This window comes from Urocampus carinirostris, chromosome 11 (genome assembly GCF_059441175.1).
Source record: "Urocampus carinirostris isolate Australia breed hairy pipefish chromosome 11, RoL_Ucar_1.0, whole genome shotgun sequence".
In the NCBI taxonomy this organism is placed as follows: Eukaryota; Metazoa; Chordata; class Actinopteri; order Syngnathiformes; family Syngnathidae; genus Urocampus; species Urocampus carinirostris.
In genome coordinates, this window is record NC_142359.1 from 36,859,629 (window position 1) to 36,879,980 (window position 20,352).

Here is a 20,352-nt window from a genome sequence, read left to right on the forward strand (position 1 = left end):
GTCATGTATTTATCATAATCAAGAAGGAAAAACATGTATAAGTCGCACATAGATTATAAGTGGCAATTTTGGGCAAAATGTATTTAATAAAACTCAACACCAAAAACATACATGTGATATTGAAAGGCAATTTAAAATAAAAATAAATTGAGAACACCGTATACTACCATTTCAAGTACTTGCATATCTTAGACACGCTTGTCAGTAATGACATGTGACATAAGACTTATTCAGAGAACTCTAGAATGAAGGACATGCTTAACAACCTACCTGCTTCACTCCAAATCCAATCCCAATCCAATCAAATCTTCATCCTCCCTTTTACTGGTCACTTTTACCGGTAAACAACTCCTTCAACCTAGGAGGAAGACGATAAGTCGCTGAGCTTCCTCTTCTCGCTTCGAAAAATGTCCCCCAAACAGCAGGGCAAGTGTGAAGTGATATACAGTACCAGCAGAGGTGGGTAGAGTAGCCAAAGATTTTACTCAAGTAAAAGTACTGTTACTTCAGAATAATGTTACTCAAGTAGAAGTAAAAAGTAGTCATCCAAGTATTAACTTAAAAGTAAAAAAGTACTTGGTGAAACTACTTCAAGTAATGAGTAACTTTTGCCACCTCTTTTTTTTTCTTTTTCCAAAACAACCATCAGATCATCGTAGTCCATCCAATTAACAATAAATTACAATTTTGTGTAACTGTAAGCCTGAGTACTCTGTCTGGGGAACCCTGTGTGGATTAAAATATATAGATATGTGAGGTTACAGCTGTATACACTTCGCATACTGTTCACGGATCCCTTAACCACCAGGGCAGGTGAAAATACTGATACTAGATCCTAAATTACTGGGGGAAAAATCATTTGTTCTGAAATTTTGAGTATCACCTAGTACAATACGCATCGTATTACTTGTGGATTTTATATGTTTGTTGACAAAGTTTGTCATGATTGCCCTCACTTGTGCCCGCCCGTTTGGCGCCAGCTGCTGCCCGTTGCCTGATTGGCTTCCTTCCTATTTAAACTCAGTGCTTGCTCCAGTATCTGATATAGACCCCGTCTGTCCCACCCTGTCCGGTATCTGCTCGTGTATCCTGTATCTGGTATTGATCCCGTCTGTCCTGTCCGGTTTCGATCTCTTCTGCCCAGCGATCGCCGAATCGCTGGCGTTTGCGTTCCCGCTTATGACTGCCCCGTTGCCGTAAAATAAAGGCTGTGTGAAAACATTACGCGTCTAGGTCCACCGTCTGTTCGGGTTCTGACAAAGTTTGTGTCTTTTTGCTTTTATTTCGTATATTTTCTATTTTTTTATTTTATATCTATACTCAAGTTATTTATGTATCCAAATAAATAAATTAGATGAAAAATAAATAAAATTATTTCATCAAAAAATAAAGGAACAAATGATTTCAAATAAGTTCCACCTACTTTTAAATAAGTTCCCTAAGTGAATAAATAATTCAATAAAATGGCTCCATCAAAAATACATAAATTATTATCCTGAAAAATTGAAATTAAAACGTACTTAACAAGTGACTGTCCCGCAATACAATAAAAAAAAAATCGTTCCTAACACTGCGCACAAGGTGGTTGTTTGCGTTACTGGTCAAATCTAAATAGAAAAATAATAATAATAATGAATCAATAATGATAATAATTATTATTATAATAATACATTGTATTTCGAAGCGCCTTACAGGACACCCAAGGTCGCAGTACATATGAGTAGGATACAACAATAAACGAAGAGTAAAACAAGAGTAAAACAAGCAAGTAATAAATAGCCATTAAAACACATTATAGTTAAAAGGTACGGTGTGTTAGGCATCTGGTCAAGAATAGGCAAGTCTGAAGAGGTGAGTTTTGAGTCCGGATTTGGAGGCGGACAGGGTCGCAGAATTTCAGAGGTATGCGCAGAGACTGTGAGACGCGTATTTACCAGGAGGGGATTTAGGTATAAGCTTCAACGGAGCCTAATGTCGCGGAGTAAGAGTAAACTTTTTTCACAAATCTACTTAAGTACTGTAATAGTAAAGAATCATTATTTGGCGCTCGCCATGTTGTTTCTAACTGTAAGAGAGACAAAATGAGTCGTGTTATTTCTCGCCTGCATATCAATACTCTGACATACTTTCCTCCATGTTGCCTCCCTGTAGGCGTTCAGTGTCGAACAGAGCGTAGGCGAGAGGCGTTCTCATTTCCCAGCCAACTAAAGCTCGGCGGGGGAAGAAAGACTGTTAAACAAAACAAAATAACATTTTTTGGGCTTGCTTGCAACAAATCAACCATTGAATGCTTCCTGCTTGTTCCCGTCTGCCAAAAGCAAAAGAAATAACATTTGGAGGTGGAAGGAAAGCAAAAGTAAGGGAAGTGGGACATCGGGATGCGGCGAGACAGGAGGCGCGAATATCAAGAAGCTTACATAACCAAAAGGCTGATGTTGATTGGGAATGTACGTGTTGGGGAGTAACCGAATACATGTTACGGCGTTACGTAAATAGGATACCAAAGGATGTTATTGTATTCTGTTACAGTAACAAAAGAAAAGATGTATCAATTTCGTACATATATATGAAATTAGTAACACATTACTATGCCATTGAGTTTTACATTTTTATTACTGGTAGTAGGGCTGCACGATTTTGGACAAAACGTAATTACTTAATAACTTTTAAGAACTTCATACAGCTTTAAAAAAGCATTCTCAGGAATGAATTTGTGAACATTTTTAACAACGTGCCTCTGGAATTTTTAATAATAAAGTGAGCTATTGATTAAAAAAAGGTTGAAAAACCCTGTTCTATTGTTACGGTACACTAGCAAATGCCATCTGATAAGCAATTATATTATTGTCATTATATTCTGGCCATTTTTGTTTGGCGGGCCGGATGAAAAAGCTGGGCGGGCCGGAAATGACCCACAGGCCATAGTTTGCTAGCTTAAACTGAAAGTGAAAAGAAGAAAGACAGCTTGTGCCTTTTTATAGTTTTTTTTTTTTTTTTTTTTTTTTTTTTCAATTCTGTGGGAGGATGCAAGTATGGGGGACACTCAGTTTGTGTAAACTAGGCCAAGGAATGTTATTATGTAAGCACTCATTGACCATATGGGGAAAAAATGAATTTAGAATATACTCAAGTACATCTCAGTTTTTTAATAAGAACAAATTAAAGTATGCACTTCACTTTGAATTTACCTAGCCAATTTTTAGAAAACTATTTAATCACCGAGCTTTTTTTCTGTCACGAACAGGACCAATTTAACACGTATCTGTTAAACACCAGCTAATATCATCAGCCTGCCCATACCCAATCTCTTAGAGTTAAATACAGGTCGATCATCCGACTGGCAAACCAAATAGTCCAGGATATCACTCACCCACTACACCAATACTTCATCCATCAGGGCGCATATACTGTACAATAACATTCAGGGTTCACCTTGGGAAAAGCCTGACCCTGCTGCCGTCACCCTTCTAAAGAACAGGCCCAGCTGACCCACCCAATCAGTCGGTCCTCATTGTCCCACTGTCATATATTTTGGTCATTCTGCTGTTTTTAATGTAATGGCTGTTGTTTTGCCCCTGGTACAGTCAGTGAAATTCAATTTCCCCAAGGCAGGAAATCCTTTTAGCTCAGGGGCCACTTTGTAGAACAAAAACTCTCACGGGGGCCAGACTATTAGTTTAAGCAGAAGAAGAGAGAAAGTGTGAGAGAAAGAAAAATGGAAGGAAAGGGAGAAAAAAAAAATATGAGAGAGAACATAGAAAGAGAGCGCGAAGGAGAACGTAGAAAGGGAAAGAGAACAAGGGTTAAAGAACACATAGAGAGAACAAGAACTAGAGAGAACATAAGAGAGAGAGTGAGAGAGTAAGAAAAAGTCTGAGAAAGAGAGAAATAGAGAAAAATACAGAGTTAGAAAGAGAGAGAAAACAGAAAAGAGAACAAGAAAAGCGAGTGGAAGAGAGAAAAGAGGGAGTGAAGGAGAAAAAGAGAGCTCAAGAGAGTGAAAAAGACAGACAAAAAGAAAGAAGAAAGAGAGAGAGAGAGATATAAAGAATGAGACAAATAGAGAAAAAGAGAGAGAGTGAAAAAGAAAGAGAATAATACAACTCCAGTTGCTTTGCGAGTAACGCCTGGCTTTGTCAACTTCAAATGGACAAACTGTATTTCAAACTGCAGCTTATGTTGCTCTTGTGCTTCTTTAGGTGTTGTCTCACAGGCCGAACTAAAAACGGGCCGTATTTTTGAAACGTATGCCCTAAGGTGTCAAGTCAAGTCAAGTCATTTTTATTTGTATAGCCCTTAATCACAAAGAGTCTCAAAGGGCTTCACAGGTTATTACACATGAGCATTAAGTTGAATCTAAATCTAAAATTTAATGTACTTATTTGGGTGAGAACAAATAAATGCAGATTTGTTGAATGCAATTTCATCTTTTAGTTCCAAAGGAATGTGTCAATGTGAATGTATTATTATTCTTTGATGTCTGTTTGCAGAGCTTCCGTATGGCTGGGAGAAAATCGACGACCCCATTTACGGCAGCTATTATGTTGAGTAAGTCATTTTCATCAAAGACGTGCAAAATCATGCAATATCTCACTTTCCTGCTCATAATACATATTTAACAACCAAAATAAGAATCTATTTTTGTCCTCTTATGTAACCTGGCGGCAGGCCATTTAAATAATCATCTTTGCCAGAGTGCTTCATCGGGTCTATCGGAGCGGATCTTCTAATCTGATGGGGTTTTTTTTTCTCATTGTGTAGCCACATAAACAGAAGAACCCAGTTTGAGAACCCGGTTCTGGAAGCCAAGAGGAGAATCCAGCAGGAGCAGCAGATGCAAAGTCAGGGGCTTTCCTCACTCCCACTTCCCGCTATCTACAGAGGTAAGCTGTCATCTGTCACTCCACAAATAATTATTATCATTATGCAAATAAGAAGTCTTGTATATATAGTAATCCTTAGACCCCTCAGTTCTCGAAGTTAAAGGGCAAAAAGTAAAAGGTAACGTTGCACCTTCACAAGAGTCCCCAAGGGTTTAACGTACCTCGAGATGACGTTATTACCGATTGAGAGTGCATGACTGTAACAAAATAATAATTATAGATCCACGAATGATAAAACACATAATGATAGTTGAATGAATGGTTTTATTGTCATTATACAAAAGTTAAAAAAATTGGAGGGCTAAAATAAAGTTGTCCCGATTGTAACAGTTTCCCACGACTTGTAGTTCCAGGTGATTTGTTTCATGGCTAATGTACCTGGAGTTGGCAAAATACAGTGTTCGCAGAGGTGGCATAGTAGAGTTGCTAGCCTAGCTTTTAACAATAGGTCGGACCAGTAGCACTGCTCTTGCCTTCTGTCCGACGCCACCTGATTTGCTTCTGGAACCCGATAATAATCCACGCAGCACCCGCTGGTGATCACCATTTCTTTGTTCTCTTCTAACTTTCCTCAGAATCCGATTTAATTGATGAATTTCTTTTTAATGTAACAAGCCACTATAGTTGGGCCAGTGTCTTTTTCATAGTGGAGTCATGAACACTGACCTTAACTGAGGCCAGCAAGGCCTGCAGTTCCTTGGATGTATTTTGAAGCCATCATCGCATTCTTGGTGTAATCTTAGTTGGTCGACCACTCCTGGGAAGGTTTACCAGGTTTCCAGTTTTCTCCATTCGTGTATAATTTCTTCTGGAATGTTTTTGAACCATGGTGTGTCAACTGCGTTCTTGGGATTTTGTAGCCTACTTCACTTTGTCTAACAAATTCAATATATGTGACTTCTTGATTCAACACAGGTGGCGGCAATGAGTTTTGGATGTGGGCTGTGGAATTCAACTCAAAACTGTGGTTAGACAGAGTTACTTTGTGATTTAACAAGAGGGGATTACTCTTTCACACAGGGACAGATTGGTTTTGATTATTTTTTTTGACTTGATAAATCGAATCAACATTTCCAAACTGCATTTTGTATTTCCTTGGCTTCTCTCTGGGTGATATTAAAATTGGTTTAGTGTTCTGAAACCTTTGTGAGTGATAAATATGCCATAAATACAGAAGGAGGCAACTACTTTTTCACAACACTGTACATAAAAACACACCCATCCTTTTCCGTTAGTGTGTTCAGCATTGTGTTGCTTACGGATTGAGGGTTGTATGTTACTTAGAGAGCGAAGGAAGGACCATCAAACAACAGTAAACATTGCAAATCATGAACTTCTTTTATATAGTAGCAGCTCATTGTTATGATTAAGTTACAATGTTTTATTAATAGCATGTTACCGTACTTCTTAGAGTGAAAAGTCATTCCGTTCCAGGAACATTTGCCTTTGTAACACGTTACTCCCAACACTGCATCAATGATTCAAGAAATATCGAATTGTATAACTGAAATTGTATTTATTGTAACACGACCAAAGTATTGGCATGCCTCCATCATCCTGACCGTGCCTAATCGTTGGTAATTCGGACAGGTGTGTCCAATTACCCCACACCTGTCCCTATTTAGCCTGACCCTTCATAGGGACATTTTGGACCACACTCAGTGTCAGGTCATTTTCATTTTCCACATTTGTTTTCCACTGTCAAGATCACTATCAGCTTATCCAGTGTCTTCCTGATTTGTGAGGTTTGTATTTTTGTTTCTGGTTCTGGCAGTTTTAGTGTTGTTTTTCACTGTTTGTTTGTTGCAATTTTGCAGCTGACCCAAACACAGGAAAAGGGAGCAGACAAGGTGTTTAAAAAACAGATGGTATCTCACAAACTCAGCAGAACCAGAAGTCAGAATCAGAGACAAAAAAAACAACCTCGCAAATCAGAATCACACAGGGAAAAAGGTGATGGTGATCTTGATGGTGCAAAAAGAAAATCACACTTGGTCCGATCCAAAATGAAGATTCAGGATGATCAGAGACAGGTGTTGGGTGATTGGACACCCTTGTCCCGGTTACCAACCAATTTGGCATCTCCTGGTGGATGGATGCACCAGGAGATGCATTATCTTCAACAACCCTAACAGGGGCAGAGCACAATATGTTTTCTTGAAAGAATGTTCAAGTTTTTTACCTAAGGAAATTTGAGTTTTCTTTCATATCTACTTGTTGGGAAGGCATTGCCCATTTCCGTGGCAACACATCCCAGTAAGGCTGTCTCTCTACCACCCCGCCCCCCTTCTCGTAACATGCCAGTCAAAGATGGCAGCCCCTGTGCCACCCTAACCAGATCCTCCGGCTCCCACTCGGCGCCAGAGCGCTCCCGCAGCCTGAGCAACCTGTTGTCCCACTCGCCGCCGATGCCACGCCGTCTGGCATCACCTTTCACCACCGCCGACATCTCACCGTTGCGGCACGTGCTAACACGGCGGATGAACATGAGTCCCCGTCACCATCGCCATCCTCGTACCCACCGTAGCCCCTCACCCTTGTGCTGTTTTGTCAGTAAGTAGGTGACGACAGTGGAAGGAATACAGCTACTTTTTGACCTACCGTGTCAGTACCTGATTTGATTTTCGGGGCACGGATCCTTTAACCTCCAGGGTTGTTGGGGCACCATTTTCTGAGGTGGTTCTTGGGCAAGTACAGTCTTGCAGCGCCCAACCCAATCTAGGTCATTGTTTTCTGTAAGGGGGTTTGCTCCACCGCATGAAACAAGGGAAGCCTCATTATCTGACTTAGATACTCTTTTTTTTTTTGAATAAGGTTGAAAAAATATTATACTTGTGTTTTATTGTGTATATTTATTAAGATACCATCACTTTAAGCATTTTAGTAAGTAGTTTAGTTTTACTTGAATACATTATTCATTGACTTTGTTTATTTTTCATTTTAAATATTGTTTTTCTATTTTACAATATATTTTAAAAGATAATTTCCGCATGACAAAGATATACTTTGATTTCATTATTTTCTATATTTGTGATCTATTTTGAGAATCAATTTTAAGTAAAATAACAAAAACATACTTGGATTTCATATTGTTTTCGAAAGTTTATGGTCGGTTAGGAATTTCCTTATATTTTCCTTTACTACTTTATATGAAGATAACATTAAACTAATAGGAAATACACCCATGCATTGTTACTGTGGCAAATAATGATTTTGGCTGCATATATCATTTTCTATTAATGCAATATATTATAATATTGGTGCACATTTTCTGTACGATTTCGGTACTTTTAATATTTTTAATTTATTTTTCATGCTCTTTTTTACTTCTTCCATAATTGTCAGATTTTCACTTCATTTTTGATACTCTACCCCAAATTCCCGTCGATTGTGAAGTACAAGGTGGAGAAGAAGTGAAAAATATCTAAATGTACTGAAAAAGTACAAAAAATAGCGAAAATAATACCAAATGTACCTAAAAGTAGTAAAAGGTGGTGAAAAGTATGGAAAAATTATGGTATAGTATTCAAAATGACCTTATGGTATAGTATGGTTTGGTATGGAATGATATTGAATCGTATGGTATGGTAAGATATGGTCGAAAGTTTTTCAAGACTGGCCTAGATCATTCTCCAGGGCACAGTCCAGGGGGGGCACGAGGAGAGGTGGACAGAAAAAGAACTGGGACGACAACATCAAGGGATGGACTGGTACCAAATTTGCTGCAACCTAAACTCGGGCCAGGAACCCTCAGCTGTGAAAACAACTGTCCAGAGTTGCATTCTCAGTGGTGCCCCAATAGCCCTGGCAGTTAAGGGATCCGTGAACCGTGATGATAAATTAAGTAGATTAGCTAAAAAAGGATTTTTGTAGCAAATATTGGAGTGTTGTACAATGTCAGGAAGCTTTTCCCCTTCCCCGTATCATCCCGGAGCCTTTGGACCTTTTCCCTGCTTGATAAGCATGCCACTGGCTGAATATCCCGATGCTTCAGGAAGGCCCCCCACCTCCATCCAGAGAACCCTCTCCTGGCTGCTGTAACCCTCAAAGAGAGCTTGTTGCACAATTCCTAATGTCCCCCCAAATCCACGGTTCCAGCCAGAATCCCAACCTTTTAGCTGAGCTATTACATCATTCTCAACCCAGCTATGAAGACCCCTTAAATCAAAACCTACCCGTCATGACATTCTTTTTTTGCTTCCTCGCAGAGAAACACCTGTTTACGCGCGACCCCACCCAGCTGAAAGGTAGCTTCCTGTCCACGGCCCTGCACAAAAGCAGCATGGGTTTCGGCTTCACCATCATCGGCGGCGACGAACCAGACGAGTTCCTGCAGGTGAAGAGCGTCATACCCGACGGGCCGGCTGCAGCAGATGCCAAGATGGCCACAGGTACGAAACGGCCTCGTGAAAACTCTAAGACAGGGGTACCGTACTTTTTAAAGTCTCAATATTTGCCTATGCAAGCTGACAAAAATGTTTTTTTTTGTAACTTATTTTTCCTTAAAAGTGGGGTGTCCTTAAAAAGTGGGAAGTTAAATATTTGCTCTATTGAGTATGTGTTATCAATGTCCAGCTAAGTTCAAACAGCCCTTATGCTTTATTTTTCACTGCACCTATTTGCTTTTATTTTGGTTTTAGCAAGGCTTTTTAGGGTGGAACACATAAAGCATCGTTTGATTTTTTTATGATTTTATTACAACATTAATATGCATAACACTAAGAAATACATCATGGTCCAGCTCGATTAAATGATAGCTTGTTTTCTTAAACTGTGTCTCAGATGGTTTTTTCATTAACACATACATCTATACGTTTATAAGTCAGTAGTAAGCTAATCTTATTAATATTATCATTATATTAGAAAGATTGAATATTAATAGTAGTATAAGTATATTATTGTTATTATTATTATTATTATTATTATTATTATTATTATTATTAGGGCAGCACGGCAGCGCAGTGGTTAACACGTGTGCGGCACAGTTCTAAGGTCTTGGGAACCTCCTGTGTGGGTTCAAATCCAGCTACCGGACTTCCTGTGCGGAGTTTGTATGTTCTCCCCTTGCTTGCATGGGTTTCCTCCGGGCACTCCGGTTTCCTCCCACATTCCAAAGACATGCATTTCAGGTGGATTGGCCGGTCAAAATTGTCCCTAGGTTTGAACGAGCGAGCGAGTTGTCTGTCCCTGTGTGCCCTGCGATTGGCTGGCAACACGTTCGGGGTGTCCCCTGCCCACTGCCCGATCATTGCTGGGATGGGCTCCAGCACCCCTGCGACCCTACTGAGGATAAACTGTGCAGCTAATGAGATGAGATTATTATCATTATCACTCCTGAACCCACAGATCCCCTCCCCAACCTGTAAGGTTCCACCCCATTATGTCTATGAACCTAACAGGGTGGAATGTTTCATGCTAATCTAGCTTTAGCTCTTTAGCTGATGAACTTTTAGCTAGCTAACTTTCCACAGATTAATAAAACTTTAAAAACTAAATCTAATACGTTTTTTACAACATGTACTCAATAAAAATGTACATAATTTGCCATAACAGGGTAGAACTTTAAGAGTGCCTCACAAATTTTATAACACATTTAAAATACGATAAAAAGTAAGGAGGATAAAAGTTAAAGCCCACCTCTTTTTCTTGAATGGGGTCAATTGAGTACATTTTAACAAGGTAGAAATTTACTACTGGGATATGTAGAATTTGCAAGGAGGTAAAAATGTAAATTCAGAACATGTCATTGCATTATGAAATTAGGTTAAGTGTAGTTTAGCAAAATATCAATGAAAACCAAAATATTTTATAATATTATGGCCTGCATCTCTTGAGGAAGTTGATAACATTGCACTGCAGCCACAATCAAATTGAGCCTGTGTATCATCAAAAAGTTATATACTAAAGATACTAAATAATATTTGAAATGCAGTTATAGTTAGGCTTAAATACTATCAAATACTTATAATGAATAATAAAAGTACTTTTTAGATGCATTTTGCAAATTTTAGAGAAAAATCAGGGTTAAAGAAAGATGCAGACATGAAATGTTGCAAAGAACTGAGAATCACCCGTAAAAGTGGAACAAGATAGTCTTTTTTCATACATTTATTGCCGATGTATCGGATTCAAGACTCTATTAAAATCAATAAATACTCTTTTCTCCTGGTCTGGCCCTTCTGCCAATTTCTTTAACCCAATGTGTCCCATGACTAATAAAGTTTGTCTACCCCTGTTTAAGCCTTTTTGCAGGCTTACCAGATTCTCAAACACCTGAATAAAAACATCCCAAATAGCCCCCTCCCCAGTCCTCATCCCTCCCCTTTATACGCAGCATCCTACTTCTTGTAACCCACATGAGCACACAAAACAAAAGTACCTCGGTGGAGGTGTGAAAAATCGCTGCAAGGGGGGTTTTCAGGTGGTTATGAGGATAGGCAAAGTGCGAATGGGAACTTAAAGGTCATCAACTAGCACTGGCACCCTTGCAAGCCAGTCGCTATATTGTTTTAAGTTTTATTAGTAGAAGAGGTTACGAGTGGTTTAAGTGAAGTTTTAGTAGTTTTTGTTGAAAATGCTTAAGTGTTGTGTCATTGGTGGATGCAGTAGTGGCACAAGGGCGAGTAGCTTAAAAGGGGCTGACCAGCAAAATAACTCACATGTAGCCGACGACCAGGGGCTGACGAAAGAATCAACAAAAGGCAGCTGCAGCCACGGTGGAAAAACGCGAGGCTAGCCAACCAAAACACACTCGGTGAGCAGCCAAGCAACAACCAGCAACAAAAAGCGGCAATGACTACAGCGACAAACGCAAAGCCGGCCAGGAATAACCAAACCAAGGGACACAGAGAAACTGGTCCTAATGCCAAGCTAGCTGATTAAAAAAATGTGTGGTGAGCAGCCAGGCTAACCGGGAACCAACTACAAAAGGAGCAACGGCTACGGTGGCAAATGCAAAGCCGGCCCAGGAAAAAACAAACCAGGCTAACCCAAAACAAACAACGTAAAGCGGCAATGGCTACAGCGATAAAAGTCAGTCAGGAATAAACAAACCGAGGAAAATGACAAAACCTACGCTAACGCCATGCTAGTCGATGAAAAATAAACTTGGTGAGCAGCCAGGTTAACCGGAAACCAACGACTAAAACGAGCAACAGGTACAGCAACAAACGCGAAGCCGGCTGTAAATAACTCAAGAGGCACGACAAAACCGGCATTAACGGCAGGCTGGCCGACCAAAAAACATGCAGTGAGCAGCCAGGCTAATCACTAACCATCAACAAAAAGCAGTAATGGCCGCAGCGACAAATGTAAAGCCAAACGGAAATGAACATACCACGGAGCACGGCAAAACGGGCACTAACGCCAGACTAGCCGGCCCAAAACACATGCTGTGCAGCCAACAAACTGGGAGCAGACAAAACAACCTTCAGCAGCCCCGAAGCTAAAAGGGAGCTAGCCATACAAAATTATATTATCCGCGACACAAGCAGCGAAAGACACTAATGAAAAGCCCCAATCACCTACCTAAAGGAGGCAAAGGCAAATAAAGTACGAACGCTTACCCCTCAAAGCTTGGTGGTCGAGGCATGCAACTCTGATAAAGCCGTCACAAGGCCAAAAGCGACAGAGTAAGGAAAGTTTCAAATACTTGAACTAGAAATGAGCGCTATGCAATCGCTGTGCATTACAATTACTGTCTGTTTTGGAGCTGGTCCCACATGTTGTGTTAATGGGATTCACCATATTGAGAGTCTTATGGTCCTTCAATGCCACCAAAGCTAAAACTGAACTAGGCGTATGCAACCTTTTTCAAGCGTCAAGCTACTTTTTGTCATTTAGCGCGAAGGGCACAGAATTTGATATACTTTTCTAAAATAGAAACTTAGCGAGATGGCTTTCTTAATAGCTAAAAATGTATCTTGATAGTTAGCTAGAAAGGTGAACAGGTCAAAAACTAAGAGTGAGCTAGATAGCTAGCTAAAAGAGTAAAAAGCAGTGTTCATTTTACCTCAGAAAAGTTGCGTCCCGGGGGCGCACATTGATTTGACACTATGCGTCACCAGCAAAAATGAGGCGTCTAGGAAGAAGGGACGCGGGCAAATGAGAACACTAAAAAGCCATCTAAATAGCCAGATACTTTAGAAAGCAAAAAAACAAATCTAGAAAGCTGGCTAGAAAAGAGACCAAAATTAGCTGGATAACTAGAAATATGGTAAAATGTTAACTAGATAGCTTGCTTTTTTCCTGTTAAATAAATCAATAAAAAGATAAAAATGAAATTGTTTAATACCCAAATAAACCCCCATTCTACTCTAAAATATAATAAATACTTGATTTTTTTTTTCTAAAGCCCATAAACTGGAATTTATTTTTGGGAATTTGTAAAACTAACATCTATGTTGTTATTATGTTATTACCAGGTTAATAATCACAATATGGTTAAATAGACTCAGTAAACCATCCATAATAAAAAACAATTAAAAAAAAAAAAAAAAAAAACTAGAAAATCACAATGACCCACCACTGGTGAGCATTTTTCAGAATAGGTCTTGTGGGCACCTTAATTGTCAACTTAGGGGGAACCCTGGTGCCTGCGGACACCACGTTGGAGAACCCTGCTCTAAAGGAAACAAGGTCAACTTTAAGACTAATTTTCTCGAGTCCCGCGGCGCGTGGAATATTTTGCAACATATTTGCATAATTGTGCGGAGGAACACTACATGTCCTTTGCCTAAATGACAAAAAAAACATTTACTGTTTGGGAGACACTTTTAAAGAACAAGTGTGCTGTGATAGTAGTCATTTGGTGATGTCTTAACCTTCCCTGGCGTCCCTGGCCGCCTCCAAGCAGCTATTGCTTGCCTGCTTTTATGACAGGCTCCCTCGGAGGTGGCTGTGCGCCGAAGGTCACTGAGCAAGCGCATGCTTTGTGTTTTAATCAATGCTGATGGCCTGTTTGCCCTTTTTTTCCATTGCAAGTATAAACCTTTTCATAGCCTACGTCAGTGTTTTTCAACCTTTTTCTCAACCAAGGCGCAGTGAGCGGCTCTCTGCACATATAGTGAACCCCGCTCTCTCGCCCAGCACTCTCTGCGCCAGAGGTAAATACATCCGGAATCTTCTCCTTCACAGTAATTTGTGACATTTTTACAAAATAACACTGCTCGCACCTTGTTTTGAAACCACACGAGCTTTATTTTACGGGAAATGGCCCAGTCCTGCACGTTAATCCAAAACGCCAGTGATTCCGTGATCGTTGGGCGGAAGACGTAAGGCAGCAGTCTGGCGTGGAATGACAGGAATCCAGAGGCCAACGAGATCGATACCAATTGTACGGGCAGATATCGGACAGATGGGGTCGATACCAGACAGGACGGGACAGACAGGATTTATATCAGGCACTGGAGACTGGAGTCCGATAACAAGCAAGACGAGACACTGGAGATCGACATTAAACAGAACAAAATAGTCGTGATTGAAACTCGAGATCGATATTAAACAGGACAAAATAGACTGGAACGATACCAGACAGGAAACACAAGCAGGAAACCGGACAGAGTCAAAACCCACGTCTTGCAGGTGCAGAGGTTTGTTGACGGACTGACAAAGGGTGAGTGAGAGCACTGAGCTTAAATAGGAGGGAAGCCAATCTGTCAATGAGCCGCAGCTGGCGACACACGGGCTGGGCCAATTGGGCGCCATGGGCAATCGTGACATATTTGCCCATGAAGAGTCGTCGATCTTTACTTTTGGCCCTTTCCTTTTCAGAACAACCTAAACTTTCAATATCTGGAAATATCTACCATAACTATGGGTTGATACAATGTTATAACAGTTTAAAAACAAAACCACGATGTGGACTTGGATTTTTCAGGATTCAAATGAAGAAGAGACTGGAACTGAACGTGTACACATTGTAAGGCAACATAAACTGGAAATATGAACTTTTAGAAATACAAACAAAAACGGGTTTTGAGTCTGAGTTTTCCGTTTATTGTCAACTATTTTTCACCGTGACCAGACGTTTTATGGGCCTGCGCGGGAGATGGTGAAGCAATTCCTTGAGACAAAGACCCACATCATACCACATCATAGTACCCCAATTAAATGCCCCTTTGACAATCAAAACTAATGAGGTAATGATCAAAGGATTCAAAGAAAAAAGGAGAAAAAAACAAATTTCTTTTTATTAGTTACAGATAACAAAACATGCTTTCCAAAATGAATTATCAGTTTTAGGAATAACGATATTATAAATAACTCCGTAACATAACTGCGTTATTTTTTTAGTAAGGGGCAATCTAACAAGGTCATTACCGTTAACGATGGTAAAAAACAACGCGTTACGTACGTTTTTGTGCGTGTTTACGTACATTTTTTTTGTTTACATACGTTTGGTGTGTTCACCTACGTTTTTTGTGTGTTCAGGTACATTTTTTGTGTGTTCATGTATATACTGATTTTTATTTTATTGTTTACTGATTTTTGTTACACTTTACGCGTAAGATAAATCTGTTGCTTGTGTGGTGCAATATATATTATAAGATTATATTCAACTGACTGGAATAGTGCTTAGAAAATTTTGAAATACTTGCCATACAACAACGGGAATATATACATTCCCTGGTATCTAGTTTTACTATGGAATCATTCAGTTACTAACTCAGTTACTTTTTCGAAGAAGTAGTAAGTTAAAGTAACATGCAAAACACTGCTTGTTATTCCCCTTCTGTGTAATTTCCTGCTTGAAATTGGTCCTTTGCTACACGTGGATGCCTGTGAGATATCTTTGTGATGCTGCCACCAAGTGGGTGTCTTGAAGAACTACTTTGGTTCAATTGTTTTTTGTTTTGTTTTTATATCACTGCAAAGCCTGTCTTCTCTTCTTCCAGGAAATGGAATTTTCTCTTTAGCCCAACGATTGCGGAGTTGCAGTAATTTGAATAGCGCTTTTAAAACTGCCATGTGCAAAAGTTTGCCGACGACACTGCGATCGTGGGATGTATCAGAAACGGGCAGGAGGAGGAGTACAGGAAATTGATTCAGGACTTTGTCCGATGGAGCGACGCAAACCACCTGCACCTAAACACCACCAAGACCAGAGAGATGGTGGTGGACTTCAGGAGAACCAGAACTCACCAGGTTCCTGTAACCATCAAGGGAGAATGTGTAGAATTTGTCCAGACCTACAAATACCTGGGTGTGCAGCTGGACAACAAACTGGACTGGACTGCCAACACAGAAGCTCTATGTAGGAAAGGGCAAAGCCGACTTTACTTTCTCAGAAGGCTGGCCTCCTTCAACATCTGCAAAAAGCTCCTGAAAATATTCTATGAGACAGTAGTGGCAAGCGCCCTCTTCTATGCGGCAGCGTGTTGGGGAGGCAGCGTCAAGAAGAAGGATGCCTCTCGTCTCAATAAACTGGCTAGGAAAGCGAGCTCTGTTGTGGGCAAAGAGCTGGACAGCCTAACAACAGTAGCTGAGAGACGAGCACTGAAAAAGCTAAGGTCAATCATGGACAATCCATCGCATCCACTACACAGCATTATCTCCAGACAGAAGAGCAGTTTCAGCGACAGACTGCTGTCACTGTCTTGTACTACGGACAGACTGAAAAGATCTTTTCTTCCTCATGCCATGAGGCTCTTTAACTCCACCCGGCAGAGTTAAGGCCCACATTAAACCACACCACCTACATTGGATATTACCGAATCTTACTGCAATATGTATTCTGTGTAGCACTATTTAGTTACTCTATATAACACGCTACAGTGGGCATTTGCATGTCACACTGGGTATTTGTATATTGTATTCTTTTGGCTTTATTATTGTACTGTTCTCAGCTCAGGGATGCTGCTGGAAATGTGAATTTCCCTTAGGGGATGAATAAAGTATCTATCTATCTATCTATCTAAAACGGGGGCGCCGGTGCCCCTTTGGTAATGAGAGGATTAATTAATTCCAGTCTATGAAATTATGGATTCTCAGTGATTAATTTGTCACATTTTGTGTTGTGCAGGCGACGTGATCGTGTATATCAACGACGTTTGCGTGCTGGGCACTACGCACGCCGATGTGGTCAAACTCTTTCAGTCGGTACCCATCGACCAGAGCGTGACCTTGGTGCTTTGCCGCGGTTACCCGCTCCCATACGAACCCGAAGACAACAGTACCGACAACACTGCCGCCGCCATTGTCTCTCCACTTGGCATCTTGGAGCAGCGCCCCCTGCTGGTGAATGGCCGCCCCGGTTACAATAACTGCCTGGACTGCGTCTCACGCTCGGCCCGCCCGGTCACAGACGTCGGTTTGAATACCCTACTGGACACGCCGGACGCAATCTCGGTGGCGTCTCAAGGCGAGTTGCTGACACTCAGCTTGATGAAGGGTGCCGACGGTTTCGGGTTTACCATCGCCGATGGCCCTGCCGGGCAACGTGTCAAGCAGGTTATCGAACCCGCTGGGTGCCCGGGAGTCTGCGAGGGTGACCTGATCGTGGAGATCAACAAGCAAGTGGTGCTGGGGTTGACGCACGCACATGTGGTGGAGATGCTCAAGGAGTGCGCAGTGGGTGCTGAGACATGCCTGGTGGTGCAGAGACCCGCAACAGGTAAGAGCGACTATAGGTGGTGCTGCAGGTTGGCGGCAATATGACGGGATTTTTTCCGTCATATTGTGGTACCGTAGCAACTTTACATATGAGGTTTCTGATAAAAAGTAAAATTGCCCCCATTTGGCCCATCTTTTCAGAAAAAAATAACAAATGCAGTGTCTTGCAAAATTATTGCAAAAATATAGCCCGCTTTTGAGTTAATACTTTTTAAAACCTCATTTTACTGCGATCACAGTAACAAGTATTTTTGAGCATGTTTCACACATCTTAAAACAAATATTTGGCAATATGACAAAAAATTATTGGGGTTTGAGGGGGACAATACTTTCTCTAGGCACTGTATTTTACATTTAACATTTAACTGCATAAAAGCTACTCTATTACGAAAACTTCGAGATGTCGTTCGAGCAAAAAAGAAACGTGTTTATATCATCTTATCTATATTATTACTGTATTTCTATGTTCAACTAATATTTTAATGTATTTTGTGATTGGGAAGATATTTTTAATAATTTCTAGGGAGGATTTTGGAGTCTAGGAACGGATAAATTCATTTATTTCTTTATTTCGTATAGGGAAAATGTGCTCAAATGTGTTCTGAAATAACGTCTGCCCGGACGCCCGGGGCGTGCATCTTTTACGTCGGGCGTACAACTTACAAAATGTCTCCGCCCGGGTGCCCGACAACTTTTTCAAGGAAAAAAAAAATATTTCTGGGTTGTTTTTTTTTTTTATTCATATCAAACGTTAGCTTTATTCCGATTTCAAAATCTTCGTTCGGTTTGGAAATTTCGGAATTTTGGTTCGTTTGGCAATTTGAATACTTGGCAGCCAATCAGAAGCATGCATCGAATAACTTCGTGCTTCTGTATTTTCCTGAGCGCTTTAAGGTCGTTCATTTGCATATCATTTTCCAAAGTAGACGCACAGAGAACACAAGAGAAATGGATAAGTGGTTAGGAATCAAGCCAAAACCTCAGCCCTAGAAGAAAGATTCGAAAGGAGCTAACAAGATTTATGACGCTACAAAACGTAAACGTACATTAAAAGCATCGTGGAAAGAGCAGACGACGCAACGCAAACATTGCATGAATGAAGATGAGTAAATACAGGTACATACTGATGGCAGATCTCATATACATGCAATGAATCTTATAAGTAGATTTATAATAAACTTAATTTTAAAGTGGTGTTCTGTTATATATTCTGATTATCAATCCTTAATACTTGGCAACTATGGTATTTTTTTGCGATTATTGTTGTGAAAAATAGAGCAGGCAACTTTATGGCTGGGCAGGCAACTTTGCCCTGGTGTCTGGTAACTTTTTGTCATAAGTTTCAGACACTGGTTCAAGACATGAATAATTCTAGGTACAACCTCAAACTGGGAACAAATTAATATCATACGAAGAGGGGCCACTGTACTGGGTTGTTTGAGGGGATTTTGCCTATAACCATATTGGGGTGAATAGACTTTGTGCAAAGTCATTCTTTTCCACGCACAACTGTTTCTTGAAAGCCAATAGGGCACCTTTTTCGCTTTTTCTGGTCACATATGGAAAACATTTTCTATCTGGTAATTCTAAGTTGAGTGGTTAGAATTGAATATTCTCTATTTGCAGGCCTAAAAGTGTATTCCCACATTGCATTTGTAGTTCATTATTTATTGTTTAGCTGCAAGCGGGTAAACATAAACAACAAGCTCAAGCTACTGCTCTTACATTTGTTTGCTTTCCAACGTGAGGAATTGTACACTAACGCTGCTCAAACTTCCCTCACTACATTTGCTCCCAGGCTCCTTTTTTCAGTTGCACTAAAAGCATTAAAGCCCCTCTGTGTGTATTATACAGTAACCTCTCATTGTGTCAAAAATACTACATTCATTTAAAGAATACACTATTGATCCAAATGATAAGCTAAAACACATGTACTATCTAGGTTTAGAAACTCTTAATTATACTATGCATCTTGTTACGCTGTTCTAAAAAGTTGACATGTTTGGCTGCAATTCTACAGTGCTACGATACGATAGATGAGGATTTTGTTAAGGTAGCTTCTCTTGGAGTTAACAGCCACTTTTTTAAACTTCCATAGCTGGCCCTTGTATGCGATAGTCAACAATTCCTGTCAATTAGGCATCTACCACATTTTCTTCCATTTTTTCCTTTTCTCCACTCATGTTAGCCACTTGGCTGCAGACTATGGCTCACCGCTTTTCCCTATTGTTAGTTGCTCCTGCTCCTTCATTGTCACTTGCCTCCCTCAGCTGAGTTCCCAGATTTAGGCTAATAAAAATATTTGAGGAATACCTTGAGGGGAAAACCTGGAGAAGAATGTCTTTAGATGAAGAGCTTCTCATCTGAGAGAGAAAATATCTTAGAGATGATTACAATGACGACCCGGCGATATGGAGTGGGAGACCGGAGTATTTATAGATATAATAATGATTGGGGGCACCTGGACCGGGGAGTGGAGAGGGAGACTGCAAAATGGGGCAATGCTGCTATCTCTTGGAGTGCGGGAGAGCTGCAGGCGCTTAACCATGAAAAAATTATGGAAGCAGGTTTTTGAATGTTGTCAAGGAGTATTCTTTGGGATTCCATTGTGTGTCTTTTTGGAATACCCATCCAGAAATTCAGTGCCTCTAATGGTGAACTATTTTACACTTTTTCTTCAGCAGAATTGTCCAACAGCAACATGGGCAATTTCGACGAAACTTCTTGAAATATTTCCTTGACACCAATTATATTTGTGCAGTTTTTTAGCATCCCCAGAAAATACAACAAATACTTAAGTCAATTCTGGTCATGTTTAATCATGAACAGTCTCAAAGGACTGTACAGTCAACCATTA

The 20,352-nt window shown here is 40.3% G+C and overlaps 1 protein-coding gene across 1 annotated transcript in view; it reads left to right on the forward strand.

The window, feature by feature from the left end:
* magi2a (membrane associated guanylate kinase, WW and PDZ domain containing 2a) overlaps positions 1-20,352 on the forward strand; it is a 156,539-nt gene that overhangs the window by 107,018 nt on the left and 29,169 nt on the right. Inside the window, exons 7-10 of the mRNA XM_088347546.1 lie at positions 4,491-4,548; positions 4,762-4,883; positions 9,092-9,274; positions 16,906-17,496. Coding sequence (XP_088203672.1) covers positions 4,491-4,548; positions 4,762-4,883; positions 9,092-9,274; positions 16,906-17,496 — 954 coding nt within the window. The remainder of the gene's footprint in view (positions 1-4,490; positions 4,549-4,761; positions 4,884-9,091; positions 9,275-16,905; positions 17,497-20,352) is intronic.